The 18140-nt window shown below is 41.5% G+C and overlaps 1 protein-coding gene across 1 annotated transcript in view; it reads left to right on the top strand.

The window, feature by feature from the left end:
• TMTC1 (transmembrane O-mannosyltransferase targeting cadherins 1) overlaps positions 1-18140 on the top strand; it is a 118125-nt gene that overhangs the window by 60834 nt on the left and 39151 nt on the right. Inside the window, exons 9-14 of the mRNA XM_073621694.1 lie at positions 3447-3568; positions 10390-10557; positions 10631-10744; positions 12105-12248; positions 13129-13237; positions 17337-17439. Coding sequence (XP_073477795.1) covers positions 3447-3568; positions 10390-10557; positions 10631-10744; positions 12105-12248; positions 13129-13237; positions 17337-17439 — 760 coding nt within the window. The remainder of the gene's footprint in view (positions 1-3446; positions 3569-10389; positions 10558-10630; positions 10745-12104; positions 12249-13128; positions 13238-17336; positions 17440-18140) is intronic.

The raw sequence follows: 18140 nt of genomic DNA, 5'->3' as shown, positions 1-18140 counted from the left end.
GAAGTGGCGTTGTCTGATAGAATCTGGACATGGAAACCTTGGAGGATTGGAGAGAAGGCATCCAATGCTAAGGCGACTGCCCTTAGTTCCCCCCAATTTGAGGACCTTTTTTGCCTTGGACCGGGAACATTCTCCCTGTGCTAAGTTCTGATCCAAGTGGGCCCCCCATCCCCACATGCTGGCATCTGTCGTCACCACTTTTTCTTATGGGAATGACCATAGTAGGCCTTTTGACAGAGGTAACAAAACAGCAGTCCTTGCTCCAAGACAGGATTATTGCAAGATACAGACCTGGGGAAGGCTACACTAACATTTTTGCTGCTGTGAAGGTTCCCAAAAGCCTCTATAATTCTCAAATAGAAGAAGTTTGGTATAACCAGGACTTTTTCAAGAGCTGGTCACGCAGCCAAACTTAGCAATCAGGGGAGAAGGGCCTTAGTAAGAGAGGTGACCAAGAACCTGATGGTCACTTCTGACTGAGCTCCAGAGATCTTGTGTGGAGACCGGACAAAGTCCAGGAAAGACAACCATCACTGCAGCTCTTTACTGATCTGGGCTTTATGGATAGACAGAGTGGCTAGACAGAAGCAAAACACATGGAAGCCCGCTTGGAGTTTGCAAAAAAGCACCAGAAGGAATGAGGAAAAGATTCTCTGGTCTGATGAAACCAAGATTAAACTGTTTGCTGCTGTAACACCACCACAGCATGATGCTGGTTAACCTTCCAACATGACAATCTTAAAAGGATAGTTCACCTTTACAAAAAAAAACTGCCTATGCAGGTAAGGGATGTTTGCAGATTAAAACAAACTGTGTAGCTCGGACTAAAGATAAATAATACCCTTGCTTTAGGTGTAGGCCATTTACATACCTTATAAAAAGGTATCAGAGTATAGGAGGTTGAATACAAATGCACGCCACACTTTTTAGATATTTATTTTAAAAAAAAATTGAAAACCATTTATCATTTTCCCTCCACGTCACAATTATGTGCCACTTTTAAAACACATTTACGTTTTTGGTTGTAACATGACAAAATGTGAAAAATTTCAAGGGGTATGAATCCTTTTTCAAGGCACTGTATCTCTAATGCCAACTCTAACCCTAATGCTGTTCCCGGGTCTGTGCTGTGTTCATTATGAAGAGATTACACCATCCCTGGTTTTTACATTTATTTTAAATTATCGATAATGTAACAACAGAAGCTAGAAAAGGAAGGAAGGAAGGGAACAACCAAAACTCCCTCATGGACAGAAACAGTCAGGAATAGTAATAGAATGATCTTGCTGTTGGAGAATCCAAGTTATATACAAAGCCGGGGTAGATTCAGCCAACCAGGCTCCCCTGACTCCTTTAATGACTGTAAATTCTCTTGAACAGGAAATTATATTCTTTTTCTGTCAGGAAAACACAACAATATTAACTTAGAAACTGTGCTCACTGAAAATACAGGTTCCCTTGAATGGCTCTAACTTGTCATGATTTGGACAGGACAAGGGCACCACTCCCTTAGGCACCGGCTTGATTGATTGCAATTTCTTACAATAAGTACGGGACTTTTCCTTACTCTTTTTCCTCCCTCCGCCATCACCTCCTCCATATTTGATCGTTATCATCTTACCAGGAAGTTTGTGCAATCATTTCTCTCAAACAAACTCCTGGAAACTTTCTCTCCTGCCGCCAGAACATAAGAGTTTATTTCACAGCTTTCCGTGCTGCTGTCAGTGTTCAGTTGTCACTGTTGCCATGAACCCGGGTCAGCAGTGCGATAAGGATCATATTATGTGTAAATAATGCACACGTAAATGGAGTGTTAGCATGTCACAGAACTTGTTCTGCCATTCAGTTTAATGATAGAAATTGATTTTGAAAACTGATGTAACAAATGCATTTCTCTCACTGTTATTTTTAGAAATTAACTGAACAGGATTAACAAAACATCATGATACACATGACCAATCAGAATCCAACAATTATTTTTCTAAAGAAAACTTGGTTTAAGTGCCTCATTTTTAGTTATCTGCTGCAACATTAATTAATGCTGTCATGGCATGAGGCATTGTGCCAATGTTCAAATGTTAGCCCAATTAGCAATATGCATTAATAGAGGAGGATGGCAGGTTGGCCCTAACGCTGTCTTGTTTTGGGACATGATCCACTGGCACCCCCCAAAGCTGTGACCAATGACAGCTTGAAAGCTGGCAATGACAGCTTGGTCAACCACTTATGGTCAGGAGCCAGTGGGATGAACCTCCGGTGACATCAGCATTGTGCTGTCAATTACAGTACTGTATGATCAGGAACCCCCCTGCCAGTCTCGGCTGTCGCAGGCCCATCTAAGGCACAGGCTCCCATCTATGGGAAGAGATTAAACAAATTTAACCCCGAACCTCCCTCTCCTCTAGAGCATGACCCGGCATTGTTTTTTTTTTTTTTACTTTTACCTTCCTGTGGTGAGAAGCAGCTTTTTTATTACTCATTGTCATCATCAGGCACACCCTCAGAACTACATATCTCAAGAGTCCTTTCCCAAGTACAGCGTGTGGGCAGGCTCTTAGGGGTTAAGGCAGCAGCTTTGTTTTGCTGGTATAAAATAATGAATGTATGCAGGTGTAGAGGGACAAAGAGGGGCGGGGATAGGTGGATTCCAGCAAGTTTCAAAACCATTATTTTTTAGGAATTGAATTACAGCACAGCAAAATCAAAGTGGTTGTTGAGCCCGGGTTCACACCTATGCGAATTAGATGTGCGTTTCCGCACATCTAATTCGCATAGCAGAAGAATGTGACTGGCTCCCTATGGAGCCGGTTCACATATCTCCGGGGTGGCTGCGGTGCGCACTGCACAAAAACGCTGTGCGTCTTTGGCTGCGTTTTCAGGGCCGAATTCAGGCATAGAATCGGCCCTGATTCGTCCCTGAAACGGTGAACAGGGACACACAGCGCTCGCGGTCCGCAGCGAATTATGGTGTGAACCCGGGCTGAGTTTTTCACATTGCCATTGAGAAATTCTTGCAACGCCCAACAAGCAAAATCCCATTAATTTCAATGGCACCTGTTCACATCTGAGCATTTCAACACCTGAAGCAAAACGCCTGAAAAACATTCCTAAGCTCAAAAAAGAACATGAGCTTCTTTGGGGCAGATTACATGCGTTTTTCTGCCTTTTACATTGTGACCTGAACAAAATTGCGGTAAAATGGCAGTAAAAACACACAGATTCAATAGGATTGTTGATAATACCTCATAATGGAAAGGGCAGATGTCCAAAGCTAAGAACTCAGCCCGGAGATCTCACCAGTAGAGTCACTGAGCGATAAAAGAAAGTCATAAAATCAGACAGTTTAACTAGCATCTACCAAAGACTAAAATATCAGTTTTGGTTGCACTGAGCCTTTAATAGTTGTGAACTCTGTTATTTCAACTAATGTTTTGCCTGCTCTGCAGAGGACTGGACATCGGGAGGTCTTGGTGGGTCTGCTCTTCCTGGTTTTCCCATTTATACCAGCCAGCAATCTCTTCTTCAGGGTGGGCTTCGTGGTGGCAGAGCGAGTCCTCTACATGCCAAGGTACATCCATAATTTTTCATGTAAACCAAGGGGATTTTTATATACTTAAACAAAAATGTAAACCACCCCAAGTTATAACTAGCTTTTACAGTAAAGTAAGATGCACATGGGAAGACTTTGCACAGAGCAAAATATGTTTCCCAGCACACTTACCAGCTAGCCAGCAAAAAAAAAAAAAAAAAAAAAACTGTTTAACAATTTGCATTAAAAACAGAGTTTGTAATTGCGCAACATTTTCAGATATACTGTATGTGGAAGCCGCACTTCCTCGCCAAGGTTCCTCTGTATAGTGCGGCCCTGATTCGAATCAGTGAAGGAGCCCATTTCTCATTAAAGGCACAAGGACATACCAGAAACCCAGCAGGGGACAATGGCAGCTGAAGAGGTTGATTTACTAAAACTGGAGAGTGCAAAATTTGGTGCAGTTGTGCATGGTAGCCAATCAGCTTCTAACTTCAGCTTGTTCAATTAAAGCAGAACTATTCCAATTCCAGTAAGCTGATCAGAAATGGCAACTGCCAAAATTATAACTAGCTTTTCAATTGAGGTGCACATGGAAGGGCTTTGCATAGAGTAAACAAATCAAAATGTTATTTCACATTTACCAGCTGGCTAGCAAAAAAAATACATTGTCTAACAGTTTGTATTTAAAACAGAGTTTTTAGTCGCAGAACATTTATAAATATGTATGGAAGATGCATTGTGTTTTATATACTTATCTGAGTATGAAGTGTTGGGGGTGAGATTTAACCTGAAGGCTGATAAATATTACCTTGTTACTTAATAGAGTATTCTGTCTCCCAGCTCCACAGAGTGCAAAACAGCATTAAATAACAGAGACTCCTAATTAGGAGTAATGTAGACAACTACATGGCTTTGTTATTTGACACTATTATATACACATATTATGCTGGGGGGACATTGAATGATGTCAGACAAGTAAGGCTTAATAGAGGGGGAGATATACAATTACACCTGTACATTTATATACTTTATCCAAAATAAGAAAAAAAAGGTTTGCGTTTAGTTATACTTTAACCCCCCTGGCGGTATTCCTGAGTGTGGCTTGGGGTGGATTTTCAGTACCAAAAGCGGTAACCCCGAGCCACACTCGGGATTGCATCGCAGGACCCAGGAACATGTTACTTACCTTGTCCCCAGGATCCTGCGATGTCTCCCTGCACTGTGAGCGAGCCGTCCTCCGCTTGATTTATCACGGAGCCGAGGCCTGTTCGATACGAGCGTTGCGACGCACGGGGACTGAGAACGGCGTCAAATTCAAAAAGTAAAACACACAATACATATACAGTACACTGTAATCTTACAGATTACATTACTGTATCAATTTATTTCACATCCCTTTTGTCCCTAGTGGTTTGTCCAGTGCCCTGCATGCAGTTTTATATCATAAATACTGTTCTTTCTGCCTGGAAATTGGAGATTGTCCATAGCAACCAAAACCGTCCCTTTACATCAAAAGTGGTTTTAGACCAGCTAGAAAACAGCGCTAATAAATTAGAATCACTTGCAGAATTGAGCGATAGTGATTTGTGCGGAAATTCGTCATCAAACACTGAAAGTAATGACAGCGACAATTCTGCAACTGAGCAAATTTCAGTGTTTTTGATTTGATTACATTATTGAATAATTTTTATTATTATTATTTGTTATAATTATTTATAGTTATTTATTATATTATAATTTATGATTTCATTTTTCAAACTTTATCATACACGGGATGTCTACTAGACTCTTGTTTGGGCAGATTTAAGTGAATTATTCCTAAGAATTACAGGCCTACAATATAAAACGCCAAATTTCCATGCAAAATAATTGTACCGCTTTCAGCATCAAAAATCTGAAATAATCATACCGCCAGGGAGGTTAAAGAGCCTTCTATTGATCCTTTAATGAGATGGACCAGACTCATTGACCAGTGGGAAGAATTTGTTAGCCAACCTACTTTTAATGGTAAATGTTTAAATTTGTATAAAACTGGATCGCCAGAAGTACTGATTGTTTTGAAATGTGGTTTTCATTGGAGATCACCTCTGCTTATGTCATTTTTTTCATCACATTCTCAGTTCAGTTTGTGACAGGTTCATTTCATAGCAAAAACAAAGCAACGCTGAAAGACTATGTCTTCACATACACCTAATCATATTCCAGTTGCTACAATTAAACACGTTTATCTGTCTGAGCTGAGGCCAAGACAAACAGTTTTTTTAGAGGTCGGATTCAATGTCTCTGGAAATTTTTCTGAAGAGGATCTGGGCTGTGTTCTATCTTGGCGGGGAGGAATACAGCTTTGCCAGTGCATTGTGGGATTATCGCCAGCCAGGATGTTATGATGTGTGTTATCCAGGGGCCCTGCTTCAGATACAGTTACAGAAACACAACCCTGAGCAAAGCATCATTAATATTCCAATAGCACAAAGCTATCAGTATATTTACCAGGACCTGAAATGTGGGCTCTTTCCTTTCTGTGATTGCACACTGAACGTCCCTGTTATCTATGTGAATGAAGAAGCTATTTTCCAGATCAGTTGTATATGGGACAGACATTTCGCTGCAATTTTTTTAGCACAGATTTCTTGTTTGTGTGTTGCTGGGGATTTTTGGGATGTTAGCACTACTGACAAACAATCCACCAAATCACCCCACTGCCAGAATTCATGCATCCTCTCCAGAGACAATGAACAGTCTTTTGCAAGCTATGTTTTTTTATTGTTTTATTGGGGGGTACAACTTGGATAGGGATATGGGATGCCCATAGCATTCATAATTGCCATCATATTTAAAGATTCCAATACACTTTGAATAAAATTAGAGCCTGAAGATTGAATGTGCATAATAGACTAGATATACATCTTCCCCTGCATCTCCATGCAGACTGTTGCTCCTCCTGCATCTCCATGCAGACTACCATTTCTAAGAGCTCCATAACCGTGTGAGGGACAGAAACATCGCTTTTGACCGTGTAAAAGCAATGGTCTTAGATCTCTTCACCTCTTGCCCAAACTTGCTTCTCCCTGTACAGACTCTTCCTGCGCAAACTTGTAGTTGCTAATTGAAGTATGACACATCCTCTTCTATTTGGGTAGTATGAACTCACTCTGAATAAGCCCCTCTGCTGGCTCTGGTGGCTCGCTGCTACTAGAACCTATACCCGGAGGCGTAGTAGGTTAAAAGCCTGCCTTCTAGGAAACGGACTACTGCTCCCAGCCAGCCCAACTTGCTAACCAAGTGCCCTCCGGCTACACTGATTTGACACAGATCCCCACAGTCTCTTCTTTGATCCAGGACTTCTGACCGTGTAGAAGCAGAGTTCCCTCAAAGATTCCCTGACACCTCCAACCATCCACTGTGGTAACACTCACCAACCTTCCAGCCTTGAGTCCTTGATGAGGAACTTGTCCGGACAATGCGTTCCGACAGCTTCTCCTACCCCTCTGCTTCAGGAGTTCCCTGCCACCGACCGTGTGGTGACAGAGACATTGCCAATGACCGTGTAGAGGCAATTTCACAGCTCTCCCCGGGCCTCCTCCTGCGATCGGTACACCCCCCTCCAGACGGGGGTGTCCTCCTGCAGCTGTCTAGCACTTCATTCCCCACTTCACCCAGTGAAGTTCTCCTCCCCAGTGACATGTGACCTCAGCTCATATAGGAGGCCCGCCCCCTGCCAACACCAGATAGGGATTGGTCAGGGCTCCCACATGTGCTGCCTGCCACTCAAGCTCTTGGCCCAGCCTCCCCTCAAGAACATTTCCCTGGAAGCAGGGGAGGTGCCTCAGAATTGGAGCAAAAGTGATCACACCCACTGCTACTCTGACTACTCCCAGCCCCCAGATCCAAACAGACAGGCCTAGCTTGCAGCATAAGCATGCCTAAATTTGCCTGTGCTGAACAAACCCTAGTAATATAACCCTTACTAGCACCTACCTACTGGTATAGGGTGCTACATTAATATACTTTGCGATATCCTGAAAATAATAGTAGCACGCAACAGCAGGCTGTTGCAAATTACAAGGCAGTGGCTTTGCATTGTCAGCCTGCAACAGGAAGTGCTGTTATTAGTATGATCACAGGGTAAGAAACTTTGCAACAAATTCACCCCAAAAAAATGCTTAAAGTTTGACTAAAGGCAAACTTTTTTAGTTTTGGATAGTGTGGAAATAGATTAGAACCCTTGTTTTTAGGTTTTTATCGCCTTTTATCGCCTGTAAAATTCACCCTTTCTATTTGTCCTGGTGACCATTATCACAAAACCCACTTGAGTATCTGGACCTTTGTTCCCTCTAACATCCATGAGTCCCAGAGCATTTTTTTCATTACAATGACGTCTCCTTAGGACAGATAAGGCTTCAATTTGATAACAGATTTGGATATATACTGTATATTTTTATTTTCTTGGTTTCATTTAGCATGAAATTTGAAAAAAATCATCTATTTTCCTGTAATTATTCCCAACGCAACTGTTGTTAATTAACACAGCCCAAGGATATGCAACCCAAAAAAGAACTGTCAAAGTCTGCTGATTAAACGAATTTCACATAAGTGTGAAAACATGTGTACTATAAGAAAATTGTAAAGCTCAAAGTGAATATTTACAACTTAATTTAGGACACCTTTATTCCCATTCCAACCCATGCAGAAAAAAATAATTGGTTTGTGTAAATTGTTAAAATTTAGTAAGATCAAGTAAGGTTTGCAAGAACACAATTACCACAACAGAGACACCATTACAGTGACTCCATGATGTTAAGTTCACTTACATGAGCGTTTGATTACACAGAAAACGCAAATCGGCATAATCTGTGGAGATTTCTTTTTTTTTTAATGTATTGTAACATATACATTATATATATATATATATATATATATATATATATATATATATATATTTATATATTATACAGTTGTACTCTTTTTAAATCATAATGGCAACAGAAACTACCCAAATGACCCTGATCACATACCCCAGTTCTTAATACTGTGTATTGCCCCCTTTTAACATCAATGACAGCTTGAAGTCTTTTGTGGTATTGTGGTAGATGAAGCTCTTTATCTTCTCAGATGGTAAAGCTGCCCATTCCTCTTGGCAAAAAGCCACCAGTTCCTGTTAATTTCTTGGGCTGTCTTGCATGAACTGCACGTTTGAGATCTCCCCAGCGTGGCTCAATGATATTGAGGTCAGGAGACTGAGATGGCCACTCCAGAGCCTTCACTTTATTCTGCTGTAGCCAATGACAAATAGACTTGGCCTTGTATTTTGAATCATTGTCATGTTGGAATGTCCAAGTATGTCCCATGCGCAGCTTCCTGGCTGATGAATGCAAATGTCCCTCCAGTATTTTTTGATAACATACTGCATTCATCTTGCCAACAATTATGACCAAATTTCCTGCGCCTTTGTAGCTCACACATCCCCAAAACATTAGCCATCCACCTCCATACCTTTCATCATAGGCCTTGTTGACTCCTCTCCAAATGTAGCGTTTATGGTTGTGGCCAAAAAGCTCAATTTTGGTCTCATCACTCGAAATGACTTTGTGCCAGAAGGTTTCAGGCTTATCTCTGTGCTGTTTGGCGTATTGTAAGTGGGATACTTTGTGGCATTTGCGTAGTAATGGCTTTCTTCTGGCGACTCGACCATACAGCCCATCTTTTTTCAAGTGCCTCCTTATTGTGCATCTTGAAACAGCCACAGCACGTGTTTTCAGAGAGTCCTGTATTTCACCTGAAGTTGTTTGTGGGTTTTTCTTTGCATCTCAAACAATTTTCCTGGCAGTTATGGCTGAAATTTTAGTTGGCCTATCTGACCGTGGTTTTGTTTCAACAGAACCCCTAATTTTCCACTTCTTGATTGGAGTTTGAACACTGCTGATTGAAATTCTCAATTCCTTGGATATCTTTTTAGATCCCTTTTCTGTTTTTATATAGTTCAACTACTTTTTCCCACAGATCCTTTGACAATCCTTTTGCTTTCCCCATGACTCAGAATCCAGAAACGTCAGTGCAGCACTGGATGAAAGATGCAAGGGTCTGTCAGGAGTCCAGAAAAGCATTGACCTTTTATACACACACAGTAATTACAAGCAAACAGCCATTCAAACCCCTTTGTGTCAACTTGTGTGCATGTTATCAGGCCAAAATCAGCAGGGTATGCTTTTGATCAGGGTCATTTGGATAGTTTCTGTTGCCACCATGATTTAATAAGAGTAAACACAGTTGATTGATAGTGTTTGGCTGAAGCCATTTATTAACCATGAGTGAAAGAAATGTTTTGTGTTATCATTCATATTCTCTGAAAAATGGCCAAGAAATCATAACTTCTGCTAGGGTATGTAAACTTAGCACGGCTGTGTGTGTGTGTGTATATATGTATATATAATATATATATATATATATATATATATATATATATATATATATATATATATTTATTTTATTTTTTTTTACTTTTTCTTATTATGGGGGTTATTGATGTATGATGTAGACCCCCTGATACAGCTGTGCAGCATCAGATCACTTCTAACAGTTCATTTGTGTTACCATTGCACTCAAAAGTAAACATAATGTCCAAGGGACCCAACAGAACTGCTGAGTCCAATGCCATTTTAAAATAGAACTTAGCAAGACTCAAATAGTTATTAAACCTGTATACAGTGAGGCATAATGCCAATCACAATTTAAGGTTTACAAATATTTTAAGGATTCAGCTGACGGGTGAAGATTATAGGTTTGGGAAGGCAATTTATACATCTACAGGAACACTAGAAAACCCCATTTGGCAAACCTGATTGTTTTGTTATTTGCAGTATGGGCTTTTGCATCCTATGTGTCTACGGAATGAAGGTCCTTTACAGCCGAAGTGGCCCACGTGGATCTTCTGCTATCATCTTTATCTTTTTCCTTCTGCTGCTCCTCTTTTCCTGGAAATCCATGTCACAGAGTGAGTGCTGGCGGTCACGGGAGGCTCTGTTCAGGTATGTCCCGCACTGACTGACCGGATTTTCTGTTCTCAGTCTATGATCTTCCTCACAGCTTTTCTTGCCACAGGTCTGGTGTGCAGACTCTGCCACACAATGCCAAAGTTCACTATAACTATGCCAATTTCCTGAAGGACCAGAACCGAAAAGAGGAGGCCATAAACCACTACAAGACTGTCCTGAGGTAACTCCTGTATTTATAGTGTTAATTATTGAACACTAGATTTGATTCCAAAATTTGAATGATGTTAGATGTGGACCTATTTTCACAAATTTGAATGTCCCAAGCCAAATCAAAATTTCAAGGATATTATTGGCAGTTTAGTGTTCCAAAAAGCTTCTGGGAGAAAGGGACCAAAGACTGTTCTGCCGTATATCTGCTTCCATTGTTGCCTGAGAACTCAACTACCTGTCCCCTGGCAAATGGAAGATCCACATTTTTGACAACCCCCTGCCCCCTCTACATAAATGCCTTTAAACAGCCATTTGTAAACAAGCTGTTTACCCCCCAAAAAACAAAAAACCTTACCTCAAACCTGGCTCTGGTGCTTCCAGAAGGTGAGGTTACTGTACCTCCCATCAGAGCCAGGAACTCAAAATCCTGCAACGATGCACTCCAGCCCATTGCAAGAGTGCATTCTTATGGGATTTTGAGTTCCCAGTTATGGCAGAAAGCACGTCAATGTCACCTGTGCCTCCCAGAGGTGTTGGAAGCCAGCCCAAGGTAAATATTTTTTTTTATTTTGGATGAACAATTTATTTTCAAATGCCCTTTTGGAGCCAAATGTGCTGGAAGACAAGGGTTTGTCAAAAAAAAGGGCCTTCCATTTGCCTCGGAAAGTCCACTTTGGACTTTACAGAAAATGCCTTTTGGTCTGACTTGAAACGGCATCCTTGTAACTTTCTGTGAGCTGAAAAAAATACAACTTTTATGCCCTTTTTACATCTAGCGCTTTGTAATCGTCTCCAAATTGCACTGAAATCACGGCAAAATGCACAGTGTGCATTTGGATGTCATTTATTCTTAATGGTACCCCAAATGCAGTGCGATTTTGCTGCGATTGACATGAAACAAACCGTGCAACAATTGCGACAAAACACACGTGAAAAATCGCACCTGGCTCATAGAAAATTTGGTCCTTGAACTTCTTTGTCGCAACAAATGCTATGCTTGCCACGTGCAAATGCAAACTTGTGAAAATCGCACTAAAAAAATTGCAAGCAGGAACGCATATTCACACTTTGTGAGATGTGAATGGAGCCTTATTGTGTAAACTACTAACCACGTCAATCAACCCAGTATTGAAGATGAACAAGGGCAGACATGTTTACAGTTTATTTGTGAGAGAAAAAGCTAGCACACCATATTTCAGGCCTCAATATTTTACTGAGGTCATAGTTGCAAAGGATAGTTTCAAAGTACAAACAAAGGCATAATAACATCAGTGTGCCCGGAATTCAGCTTTAATGTTAACTTATATACTGTATTATATTCATGCATTGTAAGGTCAACTTTAGTCTCTTGTGTGTTTCCTTATCCCTAGCTTATACAAACAACACTCAAGTGCCCTCAACAACCTTGGCACATTGACCACCAATGCCACTGCAGCCGAGGAATATTACCGGAAGGCCCTGGCAATCAGCCCGCAACACAGCCGTGCACTCTTTAATCTTGGCAACCTGCTTCGGTGAGGAAAAATCTGCCCATCATTGGGTTATTACAAAGAGACCAATGATGACCAAAATTCATAGCCCACACAAGCCAATCAGATATAGCCTCTCATTGGATTAGAGCAGTCAGGAATATGGGAGTTGATTTTCTATTGGTTGCTGAAGGTCAGTGCATTCTGTTAGTTACTGTCCAATTTAAAGCGGAACTTTACATATAACAGTTTGATAACGATTAATGTTCTTTAACAAAAGAGCATACATTCCACATTGATAATTATGCTACCAAAATGTATGTGTGCTGTAAATTGCCTCCAGCCTGCTCCTGTTTCTTTTTGCTGGAGGCCACAATCCTGTTGAAACCAGAGCAGTCACTTCCTCATTGGAAACCCCCCCCCCCCTCCTTGATCTCAAAAACTATATGTCACTTTCTGTAATTAAAATGTGTGCATTTCCAGCCTTGATTGTATTTCTTGGCTCAGCTAGAGAAGAAGGCTGACAGAAGCTTTACAGTGCTGATGTTCACGGCTATCTAAAGTACTAAAGTAGATATCTTATGACCTACATTTCAAATGCTAAGGTGATCTATATGGCCTTCAACGTGACTCACTTGAGGGGAATAGAGACAAGAGGGCAGTGGTCTCCATGGGCCACTGTGGTTGGCATAACTGAAGACCCACACTAGCTAATATTCAGATTATTTTTGTGTATAGTCCTAGTACATAGCTCCTGTTAGGCTCTGCTTTATGCCAGTGGCTCATATAAACAATAATTTTACAGATAGCACCATAATATTTTTTAACATCATGACAGTGCTTTGTTTTTAGGTCAGTGTATTAGGTAGTCGGTAAAATGTTAGCAGTAAAAAGTGTTAGTCATGTGAATGTGTCTCTGCTGTAGGACGCAGGGGCGGAATGAGGAAGCAGAGCTTCGTCTGAAGGAATCCATTCTTTACGGTCCATATTTTGCAGATGCCTATTCCAGTCTGGGATCTCTTCTGGCCGATCAGGTGAGACTCTCTAACATTCTCGTTCCTTGTTACTATCGTTGTTAAAGTAGGTGCCTGTCTTGATTGGTTTTTGGGGTTTCCTCAATGGCAGATGTATGTTGATCAGTTCAGGTTATCAGTTTGAGACACTTATTAGATCATTCAGAATTAATTGATAGGTGTATTTGAACTGCAGCTGACCTCCGTCTGACCCATTTGACCAGCTTCAAGCAGCTTTGCATTCCTTTAGACTTGTATGGGAATGCAAAACCAGTTGAAAACCAGCAAAATCCCATTGACACAGACCTTTAGACATAAGAGACAAAAAATGCAATCGCTGAGCTCTCCCACTGAATAAAATGCTAGTTGCTTGGCTGTCATGCTAATTCTACTGCTTTAGCACTTTGAGTCACTGACCCTGAATAAGTATGTAAACTCTGACCTTCCTGATCTGCATGTTTATCTGGCATTTAGACTCTAACCCTGACTACAGAGCACACACCTTGTAATTCAACTTCTGAGCATCTTTCTGATGCCAAAAAGAGGAAAATGCAAAGGAGTGGGGATTCCGTGAGAAGGGAACAGCTGGGCTTCCAGTCAAGTGACCTGGAATGTCACTCTGTCTGAGATCTATGGAGAAAGAAAAACGATGGCAAAAAGACAACCGGACCAAACGTGAGTCCAACCAAGTTTTAATTGTTCATCAAATAATTAATAAAACAGTCAACATGTTTCAGGGATCTGAACACTCTCCCTTCATATAAGTATTTTCACTTGGATTTGCCTTACGCTTGAAGGAATAGTGTTCAAATCCCTGAAATACGTTGACTGATTTATTCGGTTATTTGATGAGCGATTAACGCTTCCTTGGACTCACAATTGACTAGCACTCTTTATGCCATTTTTTCTGGAACCTTAGAAATTGGTTTGACATTCTGCAATGTTGTACCACTGGTTATAATTGTTCCAAGCATTTGGGATTTATAGATACTTATACTTATTGATACTTATTCTGGGATTTATAGAGCACAACCTGGAAATTGCGTTATACTGTATTTAAAGTGGTTGTACACCGAGATGAAACAAATCCTCCTACATAAGTTGTATCTGTTTATATGCAGCCCTTTCTTCTCTACATCCATTCAAAGTACTGAATTTTAAATGTAGCGAGAGAGACTTCACCGCACAGGTATGGATTCAGACCAGGTGTAAACTAAATGGTTGCCTCCAGGAAGAAAGAGCCCCAGGTGCTGGCTAATGCTGAGCCAAGCAGGAAGTATATGAGAAGATCTAAACAGCCCCGCACCGGGAGAAAATGCAAGTGTCTTTATTGTAAAAACTGGATCATAAAGCATACAGGATACTATAGCGAAAAAGTACAGAAAAACAACTGACGCATTTCACACTTATGCCAAGTGCTTACTCACAGCTAGGAGTAAGCACTTGGCATAAGTGTGAAATGCGTCAGCTGTTTTTCTATACTTTTACGCTATAGTGTCCTGTATGCTTTATGATCCAGTTTTTACATTAAAGACACTTGCATTTTCTCCCGGTGTGCGGCTGTCCAGATCTTCTCGTATAATTACTGAATTTTAAAGCTTGTCTGAGAGTTCAGAAAAAAGGGGGCATAGAGCTGAAGTTACACTCTGCAGAGCTCAGTGAGGAGAGCTCTGACAGCTGATTGTAGAAAAGGGACACCCCCCCCCTACACACAGCACACAGGAACAGAGCTGAGGCTGTCAATCAGCTGGAGGTCCCTTCCCTGTCACCATTTTTCTCTTGGTGTCAGGAAAACTTGTCATAAGTGACACATGCTGATAGCAAAGGAACGAAGCAGCAGGCAAAAGTGACACTCAGTGCACATGCACACGATAGAGGGATGCTTTGTTCATATTTCATGTCTGAGGTTTACAACCACTTCAGTGTGTGCGTATGCAATAGAATTTATTAATGCAGTCTGAGGGTAGGCATGCTATTCCTGAAAGAGGCCAGGAACAGAGATGGCGACACAGTCTGCTGGATCTGAAGGAGGAGTGTGGAGAACAATGAGCTGGGTTTGGCTATGGGCTACAGCTCCACTTGAAATTCCCTGTTTGACTATGGAGCCTATAGAAAAACAACTTCCTACAGCCTCCTAGAAAAGAAATGTGCCGTCCTTGTCTCGCATGCTCAATAATGTACAGTATCTCACAAAAGTGAGTACACCCCTAAAATTTTTGTAAATATTTTATTATATCTTTTCATGTGACAACACTGAAGAAATGACACTTTGCTACAATGTAAAGTAGTGAGTGTACAGCTTGTATAACAGCGTAAATTTGCTTTCCCCTCAAAATAACTCAACACGCAGCCATTAATGTCTAAACCGCTGGCAACAAAAGTGAGTACACCCCTAAGTGAATATGTCAAATTGGGCCCAAAGTGTCAATATTTTGTGTGGCCACCATTATTTTCCAGCACTGCCTTAGCCCTCTTGGGCATGGAGTTCACCAGAGCTTCACAGGTTGCCACTGGAGTCCTCTTCCACTCCTCCATGACGACATCACCGAGCTGGTGGATGTTATAGACCTTGCGCTCCTCCACCTTCTGTTTGAGGATGCCCCACAGATGCTCAATAGGGTTTGGATCTGGAGACATGCTTGGCCAGTCCATCACCTTTACCATCAGCTTCTTTAACAAGGCAGTGGTAGTCTTGGAGGTGTGTTTGGAGTCGTTATAATGTTGGAATACTGCCCTGCGGCCCAGTCTCTGAAGGGAGGGGATCATGCTCTGCTTCAGTATGTCACAGTACATGTTGGCATTTATGGTTCCCTCAATGAATTGTAGCTCCCCAGTGCTGGCAGCACTCATGCAGTCCCAGACCATGACACTCCCACCACCATGCTTGAGTGTAGGCAAGACACACTTGTCTTTGTACTCCTCACCTGGTTGCCGCCACACGCTTGACACCATCTGAACCAAATAAGTTTATCTTGGTCTCATCAGACCACAGGACATGGTTCCAGTAATCCATGTCCTTAGTCTGCTTGTCTTCAGCAAACTTTTGGGGGCTTTCTTGTGCATCATCTTTAGAAGAGGCTTCCTTCTGGGACGACAGCCATGCAGACCAATTTTATGCAGTGTGCGACGTATCGTCTGAGCACTGACAGACTGACCCCCCATCCCTTCAACCTCTGCAGCAGTGCTGGCAGCACTCATACGTCTATTTCCCAAATTCAACCTCTGAATATGACGCTGAGCATGTGCACTTAACCTCTTTGGTTGACCATGGCGAGGCCTGTTCTGAGTGGAACCTGTCCTGTTAAACCACTGTATGGTCTTGACCATGCTGCACCTCAGTTTCAGGGTCTTGGCAATCTTCTTATAGCCTAGGCCATCTTTATGTAGAGCAACAATTTTTTTCAGATCCTCAGAGAGATCTATGCCATGAGGTGCCAAGTTGAACTTCCAGTGACCAGTATGAGAGAATGAGAGCGATAACACCAAATTTAACACACCTGCTCCCCAGTCATACCTGAGACCTTGTAACACTGAGTCACATGACACTGAGGAGGGAAAATGGCTATTTGGGCCCAATTTGGACATGGGGTGTACTCACTTTTGTTGCCAGTGGTTTAGACATTAATGGCTGTGTGTTGAGCTATTTTGAGGGGACAGCAAATTTACAATGTTATACAAGCTGTACACTCACTACTTTACATTGTAGTGTCATTTCTTCAGTATTGTCACATGAATAGATATAATAAAAAAATTACAAAAAATGTGAGGGGTGTACTCACTTTTATGAGATACTGTAAATACACAAATTCTTTTTGCATGGAAGCCTATTACTCTGTTAGCATTGTGGGAAAAGATGCCCAGGGAGAACATACAAATTTCATGCAATATCCAAGGTGAAAATGTAACCCAATAAGGCATCTGATTAGTGGGGATTTACTGTAGAAAAAACAGGCACTGCATAGGTTATTACTAGTCCCACTGTAAATTATTAACATATGTCCAAGCTTCTTTATGTATTGACAAATGCAACTCAATCCAATTGTTGAACTTCACTGAGATTGAAATCATCCTGAGACTACATCTAAGAGTGTTAATGTTGGGTCTCCCTCAATCTCTTCAGAAACGTCAGCAGGAAGCAGAAGAGGTCTATGTGACAGGAATCAAGAATTGTCCAGACAGCTCAGACTTGCAAAACAACTATGGAGTGTTCTTGGTGGATTTTGGTGAGTAACCTTTCTCTTTATTGTAATTAAAGCCCAACTTTAAAAGGTTCCCCAAGAGGTTTTTTTTCTTATTAAAAAACTATTTTTGCTGTAATACTAATCTGCTTTCTGCGTTGTCCCCCCATATTGTCCACTGTAGTATCCTACTAATCTGCTCTCTGTGTTGCCCCACTTAGTTATTCCTTTCTGCCACGAATGTCCTTGGTTTTCTGGGTTAGATGATGCACAGCATCATTCTACCAATTTCTTGGGAGTGCAGGTTGTCATAGGCCTACCCCTTGAGGAGTCACCGCAGCACCCTGCACTCCCAGTATAACATTGCTCAGAACGCAACTGACGTCATTTGAAAAAGGGAGGACTGCCCAGCACTGGTGAAGAGGACAGTCATTAGTTGTTGCACAATGGCCAAAGGGGAGCGAGGCAGGAACCGGAAGGAGCGTTGAGTACATAGCAGAGACTGTGAACCTCGACCTGTCAGCGTTGGAGGAGGGTACTCTTAAGGTATGTGTGCCATAATGTGCAGGTATGCTGTGCATACTTGCATATTATGATGAAAACCCACATTTCCCACCCATACCGAGAGGACTTTAGTCCCACTTTAAGTACTTCTACTAAAATTGCCTTTATCTTTTATGCTTTTCACTACAACATGTTATACTCCATCATTACATTCCCTCCAGCCATTGTTATCCCATTTCACC

The sequence above is a fragment of the Aquarana catesbeiana genome, linkage group LG03, assembly GCF_042186555.1.
Source record: "Aquarana catesbeiana isolate 2022-GZ linkage group LG03, ASM4218655v1, whole genome shotgun sequence".
Lineage (NCBI taxonomy): Eukaryota > Metazoa > Chordata > Amphibia > Anura > Ranidae > Aquarana > Aquarana catesbeiana.
Note: the sequence above shows the minus strand (reverse complement) of the source record. Positions and strands in the feature narration are given on the sequence as shown.